This window comes from Mytilus trossulus, chromosome 14, assembly GCF_036588685.1.
Source record: "Mytilus trossulus isolate FHL-02 chromosome 14, PNRI_Mtr1.1.1.hap1, whole genome shotgun sequence".
Taxonomy (NCBI): domain Eukaryota; kingdom Metazoa; phylum Mollusca; class Bivalvia; order Mytilida; family Mytilidae; genus Mytilus; species Mytilus trossulus.
This window is the reverse complement of record NC_086386.1, coordinates 78433429-78451414: the sequence shown is the minus strand read 5'-3', so window position 1 is coordinate 78451414 and position 17986 is coordinate 78433429. Positions and strand designations below refer to the sequence as shown.

At 31.8% G+C, this 17986-nt stretch overlaps 1 protein-coding gene across 2 annotated transcripts; it reads right to left on the bottom strand.

Moving 5' to 3' along the window:
• Window positions 1-10631: 10631 nt before the first annotated feature.
• Window positions 10632-14819, bottom strand: LOC134697029 (actin-5-like). Of its 2 annotated transcripts, XM_063559047.1 has the most exons (7): window positions 14714-14819; window positions 13995-14139; window positions 13446-13685; window positions 12728-12866; window positions 12257-12364; window positions 11542-11853; window positions 10634-11009 (listed from the first exon to the last, which is right to left on the bottom strand). In XM_063559047.1, exons 2-7 carry the CDS (start codon window positions 14121-14123, stop codon window positions 10804-10806), a joined length of 1134 nt encoding a protein of 377 aa, XP_063415117.1. In that variant the 5' UTR covers window positions 14124-14139; window positions 14714-14819; the 3' UTR covers window positions 10634-10803. The 2 variants fall into 2 exon arrangements, with proteins under 2 accessions (XP_063415118.1, XP_063415117.1); XM_063559048.1 differs by lacking the exon at window positions 14714-14819 and having other exon boundaries at window positions 10632-11009; window positions 13995-14131.
• Between the last annotated feature and the right edge of the window lie 3167 nt (window positions 14820-17986).

Here is a 17986-nt window from a genome sequence, read left to right as displayed (position 1 = left end):
CGAATAATCTTTGCAAAGGCAGAATACAAATGAGCAGTCTGCAAAAGTTTCATGCAGGAACATAACCTAGCTCAGAAAATTAAGCGATTTTCTAGTGTATCATGTTATTGTGTTATATAATCATGATCGTCGAAATAATAGTCAAGTTGGAACACTCAAGTCGAATAAAATATTTCTAAATGGCGTACCAGAACAGTACTCAAATATTTCAATAATTATACCACCTTCGTATTTTTAATTATAAAAATCTATGATAATATATTTGTGGTAAAACCTAAATCTTGGAGAAAATTCGGGTGCTCTAGAAAATTATTGTACTTCATAAGTAGTACCCGAAAAAAAGTACAATCAAATCTACAATGAATTATACAGCGAATGTTTTGTATGTTTTGTATGTTTTGTTGTACTATTTCACCTTTGGGATATACTTTTTACATATCAAGATTGCATCTTCTTCCTCACTTCTGTAAATTTATTAAAAGGTGTAAAATTTCTAGGTAAACAAGACACAGCATTGCCATTAACCATTCTTACATATGTGTTTAAGGGTACATAAGTTTAGACAGAAATTTAAACTTACTGAGACAATTGCCATTTACCTCTTCATGGTTGTTACAACAAAACCATGTATTTTGTCCAGAACTAAAATAAAAATATAATAATGTGTATACAGTGTATGATCTTCATGTTCCAATGCTCCTGAAACTTATCAGGAAACTTATAATTGGTAGTAAGTATATCATTAAAACACCTTCTGAGCAAGATGACGTGAAATATTTCTAAGAGTCACATTATACAGCAAAATTGTAAAGATTACAATTTGGAGTGGCATTGCTGTTTAAATAAACAGCATTACAATATTTCTGAAGGGTACATTTTTTACTGTAAATAAATAAACCAGGATTAAGTGATTGATTCATTTGCTATTGGTGCCATTTTCAACACTATTGATCTATTTCGTGGTGGTCAGTTTTATTGCTGGAAGAAGCCAGACTTCACAGAGAAACCCACAGACCCTCGGTAGGAAAACAGACAATCAAAGTCAATTCAGATTGGAGAATCTGTAAAATTTCTTCTATTTACTTTCGAAAATGGTTTGTTGGACATCTTGAAGACGAAGTTATGTGTTGTCTTTAAATAAGAAAAATAATATTGAGTATGTGCATTGTATCTTTATAATTTTTTAATTCTTCTGAAAAGATTTGAGGTTTATATGCTGGAATTGCAGTTTTTGCATATAGAATATTGTGAGAAAATGTGTTTGCTTGATCAACATCATAATTGCATTTGAGAGGCATCAATGGACCATCAGCAACATCCGGCGTCTTGAAAAAAAGAAATGACTAGTGTGTTTCCAGTACGCAGTTAAAAGTCTCTAATACCAATTTGGTGTTAAAATTCTTATGTTCAATGCATTTAGCATTTTAGTGTAGGCACTGTAAACTAACTAATTTTCGAGATTCGCTTGTAAAAAATGGTAATTTGTAGTCTTGAAAGATATGTTAACCTTAGATTTTGCCCTATTTTAATACATTAGGAAATAGCGATATTAAATGGCTGCGAAACATGATATAAAGTACAAAAAAAGATGGTTTACAGTATATAGATAATGATTTTTGTTACTTTGAATTTAATTTATCGAACCATGCATACAAAATGCGACGTACGTTTAAGACAGATTTTTTAAATCTATATCAGAAGCTATTTATTTTATGTTCGAAATAGACATTTGACATCCGGCATGCTGGAAACCTTATGGTGACACATACTAGACATTTTCTTATTTTATTTATGTTTAGAGAGCAGAATGATTTGCCCTGTGACATTCCTATTTTACCGGTCATATGTCATGTATGTAACAAATACAATATCGATCGATTTGACATATTATGTATCTGTCCTTCTATTTGAAACACAATGAACGGTATCACTAATATTCCTTATGACACTGTTCCGTGTGGTTTATAATTACAAATATTTATTTATTTTCCTCTGAGCTTCTTTAATTGTAAGTCGCTTTTATTAAAAAAAAATAGATCCACGAAATGCACTATTGAATATTCCTTTACACTTCCTAATAGATACAAGTAAAATATCTTTTTCAGTAAGCATAACCAACACAATTTTAAAAGCAAACGATGAAGTTGACTTACGTTATCATCCTAAATTTGTTTACATTCTCCATTTCACTTATTCAAATAAAAGTATATACACACATTATGTGAATAAGACACGTATATCAAACATATATATCCATTCGAATAGTCATTGTACGGCTGTAACCAATCACATGTGGATGTTGATTATTTCAGAGTCAATTTTATTGTCAATTGATTTTTACAAAACAAGGTCAAATCAGGCCAGTAAATTAAATGCCGTATTCACAGGTAGCATGTTTTATTTGCTACCTATAATTTTAGGTAGCTTGATGAATTGTACTTTTTATGTTTATAGAAATAGAGTGATATACATTGTTGATTTCTATATGAATGTTATATACATGTGTTTTAATTGTATTGTTTGCAGGCATGGGCAGTTTTATAAGGAAATAATACAATTATATGAAACTATACTTTGAAATGGCATCCACATTTCTAATAAACTTAAGTAGTTTAAATGTAAATGGTACTAAAAAAAAAGTTAAAAGAGACAGAGTAACTGAATGGATTAAATGTCAAAATAGTTCTATTTGTTTTTTTAAAGAAACTCATTTTGATGAAAACATAGAAACAGAAATAAGAAACAATTCAGAATTTGATATATTTTGCAGTCACGGAACGACCTCTAGTAGGGGTGTGGCTATTCTCATTAAAAAGTCACTGAATTATAAGTTGATAAATAAACATAACGATGTAGATGGACGATTAATTCTTTTAAATGTAGAAATTTATGAAAGCGTTTTTACACTAATGTGTATATATGCACCTAATTGTTAAAGTAATAGAAATATATTTTTCAAAAAAGTAAATAATGTATTAAAAGAACAAAGGATAGGAATTACGATAATGGGGGGAGATTTCAATGATACGATGAAAGCGATAGACAGGGAAAATACTCGTTTAGAGGTAAAAAAAATGTCCAATCAGTAAATAGTTTAAAATCTTTAATAAAAATTAAATCCTGTCACTAGATAATTACCGTTCTATTTCTCTTTTAAATATTGACATGAAACTTCTATCTAGCACAATAATTGAAAAAAATCTTACCAAAAAAAAAGAAGATCAGACTGGATATGTTAAAAATAGATTTATTGGTTTTAATTTTAGACGGATACAAGATATTATTGACTTTACTGATTTATACAAAATTGAGGGGGCTATAGTCTTTGTTGATTTTTCTAAAGCGTTTGACTCTCTAGAATGGAATTTTATGTTTTCAGTTTTAAAACATTTTGGATTTAATGAATCTTTTATAAGATGGGTTAAGACTTTATATAGCGATATTCAATAATGTGTAATGAATAATGGTTGGATATCTGAGGTCTTTAAAAACAAAAGGAGTATACGTCAAGGGTGTCCTTTATCTGCCTCATTATTTGTTTTATCTGTGGAAATTATGGCTTCAAAATTAAGAAGTAATACTGATTTTAAAGGTAAATTGTAACAGGGAACATCAGGAGCTTGGACTCTAGAATGATATTGTAACAAGCCAATATTTGAAATGAATATTTATTTATGTTGAAAAAAAAAAAAAAACATGTGAGAAAAAAACAATATTCTTAATGAGAGTACATTCAGCATATTTTTGGAATGCAAACAACACGGTAGGTAAAGTGTCCGGCAAGGATCGTTTTTCGAGTGATTTGATCCAATTTTTTCGAGTGTAGTTCGGGCTTTTTCGAGTGATAAAACATGCAATAAGTTCAATGAAGGGATATATCGTAATTATAACAGTTATTAACATTACTACCCATCTTAAATTGAATAATATATATGTTTTGATCAACAAAGAAGCTCAATTTCCTTGTATAATTTATTAAATATATCAGCGTTTGTTATTGTCCGGGTTTTTTCGAGAGCAACTGTGAATTCGTCAGGGTTTTAAGACACATGGTGCGGGTTTTTTACAGAAAATTTGAAGGTATATTTGGCTTTAAAAAAATACTTTTTTCTAGTTTATAACTGTAATTAAGTGAAGGATAATATCATATATTCCCAATAAGTCATCAAAAACATACCAAAATGAATATTTTTTTTCAATTTAATGCAAATATTCTGTTTGGAGAGCGTTATCGAACGACACCGGGAACAACATTTTAATGTCTGACTTGAATAATATTCATACTTTCCACTTTTTAGACACTTTTCTTTTATAACAAGTAAGTTATCATAGTGTTTAGTTGCTGCATGACCAATTATTATATTTGTATAATCAGACTCCTCCTCACAGTTGTACGTAGCATTTAGTTATTTTCGGTTTCCACTTCTTAAACAATAAAATAAATAATACAAGATTCATGAAATATCTAAGATATATACTCTTTTAAGAACATCCATCTCATCTTCTACAATATATGTATGTACGTCTCAATTCGAGTTGTCTATGCTTATGTTCCGGACCATATGAGTATTAGGACCATACGCGTATGGTCACGACCATATGCGTATTTTCATATGGTCAAACTGTACGCGTATGGTCGGACCATATGATAGATATAGGAAGATGTGGTATGAGTGCCGATGAGACAACTCATCATCCAAATAACAATTAATAAAGGTTAACCATTATATAGGCCAAGGTACGGCCTTCAACACGGGGCCTTGGCTCACACCGAACAACAAGCTATGACGGGCCCCTTAAATAACTAGTTCAAAACAATTCAAACGGGAAAATTAACGGTTATGGGGTGGGGTGGGGTAGAGAAAAAAAAATAAACGAAAGGTATAGTTATGTTACTTGCCGAAAAATGTAATAAAGTGGCGAAAAATATATTGTTGTGGCGAAAGAGGTGGTGAAAAATAAGTGCCCAAGCGGAAACCAAATTTGGAACCATATTAGGTATATCTTCTCATATATGTTATGATGGTATGAAACTAAACCACTAACGTGAAGGAGTGTGCCTGATATTCATATGATGAATACATTATCTTTCAATCAGTTTAATTGGAGTCTGGAGCTGGCATGTCAGTTAACTGCTAGAAGTCTGTTGTTATTTATGTATTATTTTGATTTTGATTATTTTCTTTGGTTACATCTTCTGACATCAAACTCGGACTTCTCTTTAACTAAATTTTTAATGTGCGTATTGTTATGCGTTTACTTTTCTACATTGGCTAGAGGTAAAGGGGAGGGTTGAGATCTCATAAACATGTTTAACCCCATGTTTGCGCCTATCCCAAGTCAGGAGCCTCTTGCCTTTGTTAGTCTTGTATTATTTTTAATTTTAGTCTCTTGTGTACAATTTGGAGTTTAGTATGGCGTTCATTATCACTGACCTAGTATATATTTTTGTTTAGGGGCCAGCTGAAGGACGCCTCCGGGTGTGGGAATTTCTCGCTGCATTGAAGACCTGTTGGTGACCTTCTGCTGTTGTCTGTTCTATGGTCGGGTTGTTGTCTCTTTGACACATTCCCCATTCTCAATTTTATACATTAGAAACGATTCAATAAAACAATAAACTTATCCATAACAATAACGGTTACATTAAATGTATTAATTTTATAGTACAAAGGCTACCCAAAACAGCACAAGTTACAAGTTGAAACCCATTGTCTTTCAATTAATTGTCTAAGTTGTGTGTATCTGTTTTCTGTCCGTCTCTAGTATCAATTATCAGACTCTATATCATATCGATTTTTTTTTGTCAGTTAGTAAAAAAGTTGAACTCTTGTTTAAAAGTTTATTAAGACATTTTTGGAAGTAATCTTCCAAGTCGACATTTTGCTGTACAGTAATAGTCATCCCATGAGGTCCAAATACTTATATGGTCCTGAACACTCAAATAAGATTATTGACATCACGGATATATACTGTACATGCAATTTATAAGATGTGAGAAAAAGAATATATACAAATGAACGATACTTGTTCCATGATAAAATGCAAGTGTTTTTATTTTATAGTTTTTAAACGTAAACACATCAGATTTTAAGCTATAAGAAATGTGTATAATCACTCGATAAAAAAGGGCACACTCGAAAAAACCCGGACTGCTCTCGAAAAAACCCGGACATGAAAAACTGAATTTACTCTCAAAATGTTGTTTTCAATGCAATAACAATAGTTTTTGTAAAGTGTCTGTATTTCTAAGGATATATAGATTCCATGTATGCATTTCCGTCGACATTTGCATTGGTATGTGTAAGAAAATGGCTTTATTCGGTATTTTAGAATAAAAGCATTTTAAGGCTAAATTTAACTTTTTAAACGAAAAGCAATGTCAGAATGATACTATCTTTATATCTCAAATACTAACATATCATGTACAACCTTGTTTATCAAACTCAAGCTTCTATACTACGTCTTGTTAGAAAAGAAGTCTGTTTGTTTACATTTTTTAATCATATTTACTCGAAAAAAGTGGTCACCCTCGATAAAGCCCAATCAAATCACTCGAAAAACCACGATCCGAGCCGGACACTATACCTACAATGAACAATGTTATTTTATCAAGTGATTGGTCGACACCGCTGCCAGTGGAGTGCTATATTTAGTTTCGGACATACCAAAGTTAGTATTTGGTATTTTCATTTTCTAGTTCTCGGTTATACATGTAACCACTGCTTGTAAACTGCTATATATCAATTATATATAACAGTTTAAAATTTATGTACGCTAGACGTTCTTTTCGTCTACTAAGGACCAATCAGGGACGCTCGATTTAGAAAGTGAAAAATGCAAATAAAAGTACAAAGTTCGTGAGCATTTAGGACTAAAATTTTGTTTTGACAAATACAGGCTAAGGTGGTTTATTCTTTGGGTAGCATTTATTCAATCAAAGAGCAGATTGTTCTGAGGGATACGATTGCCATTGTTTTCATTGACACATGTATACATGTAGCTGGATAATATTATTTTCAAAACTAATTCAACTGCACATTTAAAATGTAATATACGTAATCTGAATAGTTACAAAATAGCCAATCCCGGATAAAAGTGAATGAACAATATACTTAGGCCTATTGTGTTTTAGTTATGTACTATCAATTCTAAGTTTACTTTCCTCAGCAGTCACTGAGTCTCGAGTGAAAGAAGGTATTTCACTTCGTATCTTACATGTATCACCTATTTTCCTACATAAATTATAGGAGGAACCCCATTCCTAACTCTTTAAATATTTAATTTCCTCTGGGTCAGTGATCATGACTCCTTTCCGTACACATTCCTCGGTTTAAATTGCGATCGTTTTTAATATAATACGACGTTTATCGACAGATCGAGTTAATTTTTCTCAACGTCTTGTTTTGATTCAGAATTCACGGAAGTTACTTCCGTAAGGGAGACAACTCGAAACCATAATATGGAAGACTCCATTTCGCATGAAGGGGTGTTGTAGTTACTTTTACGATGTGGACTACATTTATTTTAATTTAAATCATGCATATGATTTAAAATTATGCAACAACAATAACCCTCAATAGCAGAAATACATAGAAGGATCCCAAGAGTTATAAATTAATCAATTGAGTGGGGAATTCAGAGCAACCATTCAATCTAATACCCCTTGAAGTAAAGAAAACTATACGCATGCGCATAATTACCCAAACAAACCCTGGAGCAAGAACGTACATAAATTAAACGACCTAGATGGTTCTCTATTTCCTTATGGAAGTACATTATCAAATATCAGTTTCATAACAGAGACATATAAGAAAAACTCCACTTCAGTTCTTATATATGACAGAAATAGATTTATCGGAATTCAGAGAACTCTCGTATTTTTTTCACAACTGGGGAATTCCCTCTGACGTGTTTCAAAATTGATAAAAACACTAAATATAAATACTGCTTATCTCGGATGTTCCGTGTTGTTAAAAACATGCATATAAGTCAAGGAAAATATCAATCATGAAGATTATGAAAAGAACATTATAGGAAAGTTGTTTAAGTTGAATCCATTTGTTTGTTTTTACCTTTTAAACCAAGACAATCATAAGAATCTTAGATGTTCCTTAATGTTTAGAATAAAACGGTTGACGTGAGGGCATGGCCCCTGGGCCAATCGTATAAGTCTACAGATTGCTTGAAAGCAATCGTATTCCAAAAACCATTTTGTTGCTGCATGCCCTGTTTTAATTATCCTTGAAATTCTCTAAATTTGTTAATGATAAGTAAAATAGGTTGGGTTTTTTTCTGAGGCGCCCTTAATAAGTGTGTTTTCATCACTTAATATTGAAAAGTCAATGACGCAGGGTACACTTTACATATTTGTTTTTCGTTCATTTTTTTACATAAATAAGGCCATTAGTTTATTCGTTTGAATTGATTTACATTGTCTTATCGGGGCCTTTTATAGCTGACTATGCGGTATGGGCTTTGCTCATTGTTGAAGGCTTTACGGTGATCTATAGTTTTTAATGTCTGTGTCATTTTATTCTTTTGTGGATAGTTGTCTCATTGGCAATCATACCACATCTTCTTTTTTATACAACTAGTTGCAGTATAAAATTATCTAATTAGGAGATAACTGTACTGTATTTTAAGGTCCGACGGCATCCATTGGGGATTTGATGGTCGCAAATTAAGTTTACTGGAGACGCGTTAGGGGAGACAGTAAACGGGTATTTGCGACCATCAAATCCCCAATTGATGCTGTCGGAGCTTAAAATACAATATTGTTATCTCCATTCTAAGGAAACTGACGACTGAAAAAACAACGTTAAAACATGTATTTAAAGTTTGCCATATGCCGTCTGCGCTTGCGCGTACGTCCCATAGCATCAATTGTCAATTGATGCCATGTAAATATGTGACGTTATCCAATCAAAATGAACGCTTCAAATGAGTTGCATTAGAATTATAAATGGAACTACATGTAATAGAAATTATTATAGAAATAATAGTTTACCTGTCTATTTTCTCACATTGTCCTATTGGATACGAACCTACTCCGTATGATAAAACTAGCAGAGTTAGTAACTGAAGTATTACCATAGTTGAGTCAATGTAATACTAGTAAAATCTTTTGACGATTAATTGGTTTCAGCAGGAAACATTTTTATATTTCAAAGTATTACAGGATATCAAAATGATTGGACCAATGGCATGTTTGTTATACTTTCCTGTTCAACAATAGAACAATTAGACTAAAAAATAAAATATGGTCTGTCGAAATATCAAGTGTATAGGTTTTGTATTGCTTGTTTATATTTAGGAATGAGTGGATCCAATAATAGATATCAAACATGGTTGAGAAGTCTTTTTATTTTTTAACAAATTGAAAATATTCAACCAAACAACATATTATTTTGCTAAATTGATAATCGAAAACCAACATGCAACCAAACTATAGATTTGTGTTACTCTATGCGATCAATATACTCTTCGGGCATTATTCTATCATTATTAGCTATGCTATTGTCAATTTAGGATTAAATTTTTTTTTTTACAAATTCAACCCTATACCCATATTTCAGAAACTTCCAATTTTGGCCGATACTAGTATGTAAAAGATGCCATATTTGAATTGCCAAATCTTTTAAACCTATGGTTCAAATCTTTTAAAATTTTTACAAGATGTTAAAGTTGGCCTAGTTTATCAATGAAAAAAAATTAAGAAAAATTAAACGACAGGAATTTTTTGGGGTATATTGTCATTTTACGTTTAAGAATAATCGATAATTGGGGAATGAAGCAAATGAACAACATTCCATATAACGAGCAGGTAAATCAAAGGCCACCAATGGGGCGGAGGCGGGCTTTAGCTGACCCCAAAACGATAACGAATACTAACAGCGAATGATCGCTACATTTAACATCTTTAAATGACCCCAAAACCTATACATCTACACATTGTCGAAAAAAACACGCACAGCTAAATAGGCAAAAACTAAACAAGATGCCAGTGATCAGCATAGATTAACATAGGACTACTAACAGTTACTGAAATGCTATCTCCATATATCAATTAGCATGACTAAAATTATCAGAATATTATGTCTTCATCATATGAAAATCACTGACACTAGTCCCTTTACCAGACCTTCTCCAATTTTTTAATTGTCAACTTTCAAATAATATATATAGTATCATTCAAGCAGCTCTAGGAATACTGGTAATATTTAAATGAATGATTTGTGATAATCTGTACTATAAGTATACCTACATGTATGCTGAGCGTTATATTAAAGCATGTTATGTTCAAACTTGCAGATTGTGACGAGAACATGTTAGAGCGACGCAAACATGTACCCTGCTTTGTATTAACTCGAAGCACTGAGCAGAATATTGAATGAGCTGTATTAGGGTAACATTAAACAGGAAAATACGGGCTCAAGTCGAGCAAGGTTTTTTTGCACTGTCAATGCAGTTCTATAACTCTCTCGTAAATCACCAGTTTGTTTTATGTCTTTTGTATACGCTTCCTGTCTAAATTGATCGAAATATCAGCCACAAGAAAAAATAAATTATGAATTCAATAAATCGTTTATCTAATAACAACTGTATATATATTATAACAAATGACAATTATATCACAGAAAATCATGAATGAAATAACAAAAGTAACAAAAATGAAATAACAAAAATAACGTATCACAGACGAATATATTTACATGAAAGCCCATTTGTTCAATATATGAAATGTGCCCCTTTAAATATTGTTATTGCACATAATTAAATAGTGTCATATCATCCACATGTTCATCAAAAGCACTTCCTGTGGACAATACTAGGTCCACATTCGTCATATTCCTGTTTAGAAATCCACATCTGTCCGAAAGTAGATAGTGATCCTAAAATAGATCCTCCAATCCACACCGAGTACTTCCGTTCTGGAGCGGCAATTATTTTTGTTTTCATTGAATTCGGAATGATTGCGTCCATTTCTTTTTTCAGCCTATCTGCAATTCCTGAAACAAAGAAAAAACATAAAAATCATTTAACGTTATTACCAATAATTTTACATTTCTATAATTATTTATGTCTACGTATATGCATAAACAACTGGACATAGATATAAAAAGATGTGGTATAAGTGCCAATCCGCTTGAGACAGCTCTCCATCAAAGTCACAGTTTGTAAAAGTACAGTATAGTAAGTTCTTCAACACGGAGTATTTGCTCACACCGAACAGCAAGCTATAACAGACCATAAAAATGACTAGTGTAAGATGCACTTTTCAAGTCCCTTAATAAGTATTTTATCAATATAGTTTCTTTAGGTTCTTCAGTATCTTCAGTATCTGGTCCCCCCTAATATTTCTCCCTACGAAAATACTATAAAATTGCTACATAAACAAATCAAGAATCTGTGTCGAAGGAGTCCAAATCCCGCTGTCATTATTTATCAATGTTCAATGAACCGTTCAGTTCATGGCATTCCCCCTTTCCACAAACACACAGAATTCTTTCACGCCTCTCTTCGATTGGTTAAGCTACTAACCTGGATACATTGTAGATCCTCCAGACAGTACAATATTATTATACAGATCTCGTCTGATGTCAATATCTGTGGACGTGATTGAGTTATGGAGCATCTCGTGTATACCAGCAGCCTCCATTCCAGTAAAAGATGGCTGGAACAGAACTTCCGGGCATCTGAATCTTTCGTTGCCAATAGTGATTACACCACCATCTGGAAGTTCGTAGCTCTTTTCTATTTGAGAAGATTTGGCAGAGGAATCTAGTTCTTGTTCGAAATCAAGAGCAACATAGCACATTTTCTCCTTGATATCCCGAACAATTTCCCGTTCAGCTAAAATAAAAGATATAAAATTTTATAAATCCATTTCATTCAAAGTTATGAAATGTACAAATTTTCAAATACTTGCAATGCATTGTTTTAAATACTTGTAGACTTTCGATTATCTGAGTGCATTTAGTTCTTGTTTCCTGTCGATTTTTTATTTGAAATGTGTTCTATTTATATTAAATCCATCAATAGCATATGTGGATTTCCTATATATTCATGAAATAGTTGTAACTGGACTTCAATTTCACTTTTAATCAGGGAAGATCATTGATTTCTACACATGAATATTAGTCTGTATTAACAGTATCTGGGGTTCCTAAATATTCTTGATCTGTTTATCACTGGACATTTTTTGTGTTTTGCTTTTAAAAAAGCATGTTATGACAAATCAAATTAAACTACTTACAAGAAGTGTTAAAACAGTATCCTCTTTCACGAAGTATCTTCTGTAGGTAGGCTGTCAAATCTCGTCCAGCGAGATCTAGTCTTTTAATGGCATGAGGTAGAGCATATCCTAAAATGTAAACAACATAAATACGTAAATGTGTATCTTATGATTGTTTAGCTTCATTAGTTTGAATTATATAGTATTGCAAACAAAAGGAGGCAAGTTGACAATAATGCGAGGAAGGATTTGAAATTAAAGAAACAAGAGTAGCTGGTATCGGAAATTATCTATTGAAGAATGAGTTTTATCCTGTTCCCCAATAGCAAACAACGAAATGAAATAAAATATCGTATGAATTATTGATAAAAAATAGATATTGTATACTTTTATATAAGTGTATAACACAACAAATTATCAACAATTGAAAACAATTATATAAAAAAAATGTTTTTCAAAATGTTGTCAAATCATATTTCAATATTTTTTTACCTTCATATATAGGAACAACATGAGAAACTCCATCTCCTGCATCAAACACGATTCCTGTTGTTCGTCCTGATGCATACAGGGATAACACAGCCTGGATACCGACGTAAAATGCTGGCGTATTGAAAGTCTCAAACATTGTCTGGAATTAATAATTATTTCACATTTTATTTTATAGACAAAAACAATTAAATTGAATTTTCTCCCTTTAAACAAGTTTAACCGAAAGAGACAAACGAAACATACAAAACCTAAACAACAGTGCGAATATGCTTTGGAAATTAGAGAAAAGGCTACGACAGTCAATTGTTCCCCTTGTGATTGTTTGAAAACATATTTCCACAAGTTCAGCTTGTTTTTACTTTATCACATGTGTTAAGCCTATAGCTAATTCGTATACTGTACATGTACATGGTTTTGGTGTAAGTAGAGGGACGAACCAGCTAGGGAAATCACTAGCGCAAATACTTAATTGATGCCACTTTTAGAACTTATGGCTTTTGGTGCAGTAAGCCGGAGTGACCATAAAGGATTACAAGCTATCGGCAGGAAAATTAAAAGAATGTATATTTTATGTGCCTTTCTTAAAGTTTCTGACAGAACAGATAAATATATTTTAAGCTAAACATCACTTATTATACTAGAAAATATGTATATAATGTAAGGTTGTAACCTAACATTTCTTTTTCTATGGTTTTAAAAAATAATTATACTACTGTACCTGAGTCATTCGTTCTCTGTTTGCCTTTGGATTCATCGGTGCTTCAGTCAACATAATCGGATGTTCTTCGGGTGCCACTCTCAGTTCATTATAGAACGTATGATGCCAGATCTTCTCCATGTCGTCCCAATTAGTCACTATTCCATGTTCGATTGGATATTTCATAGACAGTATACCTCGTTTACTTTGGGCCTCGTCCCCAACATAACAGTCTTTTCCTCCCATACCCGCCATTACAATCTGACAAAATAAATATGGTTGGTTTGATTTATATACGTAAATTTTAGCGAATGACATCGGTTTCAATCTATTATTGGATTTCAACGTTGCAACTTAACACCAAACAGTAATTAGAATTTTGTTTGAAGAAATCTAAATTCAATAAATACAACGCAAAAAAATGATTTTAAGATCCTTTACTTCTTTGACTGCTCGAGTTGTCTTTAAAAAAAAATCTATCAGAAAAATCAAACGTTTGGCCGTACTGTATTATATCCAAAAAGTGTTAGAAAAAAAGATTCAAAGGTAAATAAATTATACATTATTTACCTGATATTTTGGTCTTCCAGTAACTGCGGGAAAGACGGATCTTGGTGCATCATCTCCGGCAAATCCAGCCTTAACCATTCCGGAACCGTTGTCAATTATAACTGCGCTGATGTCTTCGTTAAAACTCATTGTTACTTTTTATTAACTGTAATTTTTAAAAAAAGAAATTAAAATATAAAATTACGATAATTTTAAACCCTAATTATGATAAAAGCTATTTATCAATTTAAAAGTGATTCTATGATTTCTCAATGTATTTTTTTTTTTGCAAAGAACAATTTATTTCTGCTTTATTGTACATGAAAACATACGATTTGCAACCTCTTAAAGCAAGATGATATCAATAGGACAATATAAGACCAAGCAATTTAAATACAACTTAGGAACACGTTTGGTGCTAATAGGCAATTACTTTGCAAATTGCATAGACTTAAATTCTTTACCAACTTCTAACATTTAACAAAATCCGAAGAATTATTTTTGGCAACAAATGCAACATGTTAATATTATTAAAGCTACATTGAAGACCTGTTGGTGACCTTCTGCTGTTGTTTTTTTTTCTATGGTCGGGTTGTTGACACATTCCCCATTTCCATTCTCAATTTTATTTTAATTATGCTAAAAACATTTTTTTTGATTTTTCGTAATTCGTATTTTTTGTAAAAGTAAACTTTATGAAAGAATTACTCAATAATCAAAAGAAATAAAATAGAACTTACTTGTTTTTATTTCTTTTCCGATCTCTTTCGTGTTTAATTTTGTTATGATTATAATTTGAAAGTTTTGTCATATTTATACCTAGGTAAGACTTTTCCGAGAACTCAGAATCAATTAGAAGAAAAACGTTAGTAAGCTTGTATTTAGTGTTAGTCATCGAAATTTAACAATACCAAAGGAGATTTTATATTGGTTTATGTGTATAAACATAGATTAAGACAAATATAACCTGTCGTTTAAAGGGACCTGTAACAGTAATAGCTTAAAATAGACAATGATTTATCAAATACAAAATCCTATTTTTAGAAAGGACATTTAAATAAAAGTAGAATCAGAATTACGCATTAATTGTGTAGCAACCCTAATTGGGACGTATGCTCAGTTGTACCATATAACAACGTTGTGAAATACGAAATTGTCCAAACAGCTTAAAAAAAAAAACAACATAGAAATGCCTTTTAAGGATATTTGTAATCTCCAAAATAACAAGCTTTTAAAAAGACTATTCTATTTTGATATATAAATAAAGAAATAACAATAATAAAAACAAAGTATGCATACACTGTACATGTAAGTGTGTTCGTTTTTTCGAGATATACATGTATGCTATTGAACATTTGGCGGGAAATAATTCTCTCTAAACTTCTCATATATTAAACAATGATACCTTTTTTTTTTTAAAAACGATGAAAAATAACAAGGATTTTAGAAGACTTTCATTTTTTTTTAAAAACAATGAAAAATAACAAGGATTTTAGAAGACTTTCAAAGAAGATATTTAATTTTTTTTCAATCAAATAATGGAAAGCAAAGTAGAAGTTAGTGGGCAAATTTCTTTAATGGCGCTACATGTACATGGATAAAGCCAGAGGATTCCAAATATCTGGCAAAAAATTCAAAAACTAGAGGAACGAAAATCCTTAAAAAAATATAGATTATCATAAATCATAAAGGAACATGATTTAAGGCAACAAAATATTATTTTGTTTGATGTATCATCATTTTATGGAAATACCAAAAAAAAATGTGTCAACTGTAAATAACTTAAAACAAATAGAAGAACATGTGATTTGATTGCCAATGAGACAACTCTCTGCAATAGACCAAATGAAACAGAAATTAACAAACTATTACAGGTCACTGTACGACGCCAACGAATGAGCAAAGCCCATACCTCATAGTCAGCTTTTAAAGTCCCCAAAATGACAAATGCAAAACAATTCAAACGAGAAAAACAGCCTAATTTATGTAAATAAAAATGAACGATAAACAAATATGAAACACATCAACCAGCGACAACAACTAAATTGCAGGCTCGTGACTTGGGACAGGCACAAACATATAAAATGTGTGCGGGGTTAATCATGTAACAGGGATCCCAACCCTCCCCTCAACCTGGAACAGTGGTGTTATAGTAACATAAGAACGAACTACAGAACTCAGTTGAAAAAGACTGAACTCATCAGATGGATGAGATAGAAATACATCTTACAAAAATAGAGTGATTATCCGTTTTTCAAAAGTCAAATAAACCACATATTTAACAAAACAACAGACAGTAAGTGTTTTATTCTATATTCCAAATGTATGTAATGGCAATTAAGTAAAAAAAAACAATTGTACATCAAACGTTTTTGTTTACCATAATTGTGTAGGTAAAAAGACGCGACGTTTTGCGTGGTGAATATACATGTACCAGGTGAAAAATTGTGTATGATGCTTATTTATTCAAAATCCCATTCATATAGAGATCCTTCTAAATTGTTATCAATATGGAATAAATTGAACTAATAGTATATGCCTCTCGTTGGTCTCAGTAAATATGACTTTTTCAAAAGTTGATAAAACCACCACAAATTTACCGCATCAAAAGACAGTAATTGTGTAATATTTCTTATATGTCTCTGCCAGCAGTAACTGTTTCCAGCAAAATATATATGCAGACAGGCGCTGATATTTACAAACATTGTTTAATAGAGAATAATCTGTAAAGATTTTAGCAAATAGATTATGATGCAAAATAAACATATAACTATGGTTAAGCTTTCAGATGTAGATGTTTTAAATAAAATTATTAAAAATATAACAAATACGTCGGTCACATTTGTCATAAGAGATCAATGAAAACCAATATTCTTATGTGTAGAAATAAGATTGAATGAACACAATCTTGCTATTGAAGGAGGGCGAAATTGGTTTACTCACAGATGCACGATTTTGTAATGTATGCAAGGGACGACATCAAAAAAGCAAGGCATGATAACAAAAAATGTTAATTAAAATAGGTTGAGGGGGGGGGGGGGGGCTATATTTTTTGTGTAGTTGACATTGATTTTATATATATCCTTATTGGCCAATCAATTTCCCCCAATCAAATTAAAAAGAGGGTGGTGGTGTAGGGGATAGGTGAAAAAATATATAAAAATAATCCTACAATGAACTTTTGATGTCGTCTATAAATCGGTGGAAGATGAAAATCACTTTTTTTTCTGTAATGTGAAAAAAATCTATTTACAGAATAAACTTTAAACTATTATATTAAACATGTTAGATATACTTCCTTCATGTTGTAGTGAAAATCAGCTTAATATGAAAAGTTGCATTTATAGCAGTTCTTTAAAAGTTCTAAAGGTTACAAGTTCTTATATACATTTTTGATCGCTGTTGTGTTACAATTTTGATCGTTTTACACGAAGCTCCACCATTCTAAGGAAAACGTTTGGATGCATATATCATTCTTATCATTTTAATGGTTCATATTTGCATAAAGAATGTTTTAGCTACCAAAACTTGAAGCAGAAACGTTATATAGTAACATAAGAGTCATCAAGCACCTCGTTATTGAAAATATCGGAGACTCGCTTAATAGTCTCCCGAATGACCAAATCATTAGAAAACCGCAGAATTCCGTTCCCACACTGTGTACATGTAAATAAACTAATACCATGAAAAATCATACTATATATATATATATTTGTCTTGGTTTTTTTACAAGCTCACAAAAATTTAAGCCTCGGTCACACCTTACCGGATAGCTCGAACGGACGCCTAACGGATAACTTTTTTTCAATCCGTTCATGTCCGTTAGACGTCCGTTCTTATCCGTTAGGCGTCCGTTAAGCGTCCGTTTTATCCGTTGACGTCCGTTCTGTCCGGTGGAAAATTTTGAGCATGTTCAAAACTTTGAACGGACGTCCAACGGATAAAATGTCCGTTGAACGTCCGTTAGGCGTCCGTTAGACTTCTGTTTTGTACGGTACTCGTCCGTTTTGTAT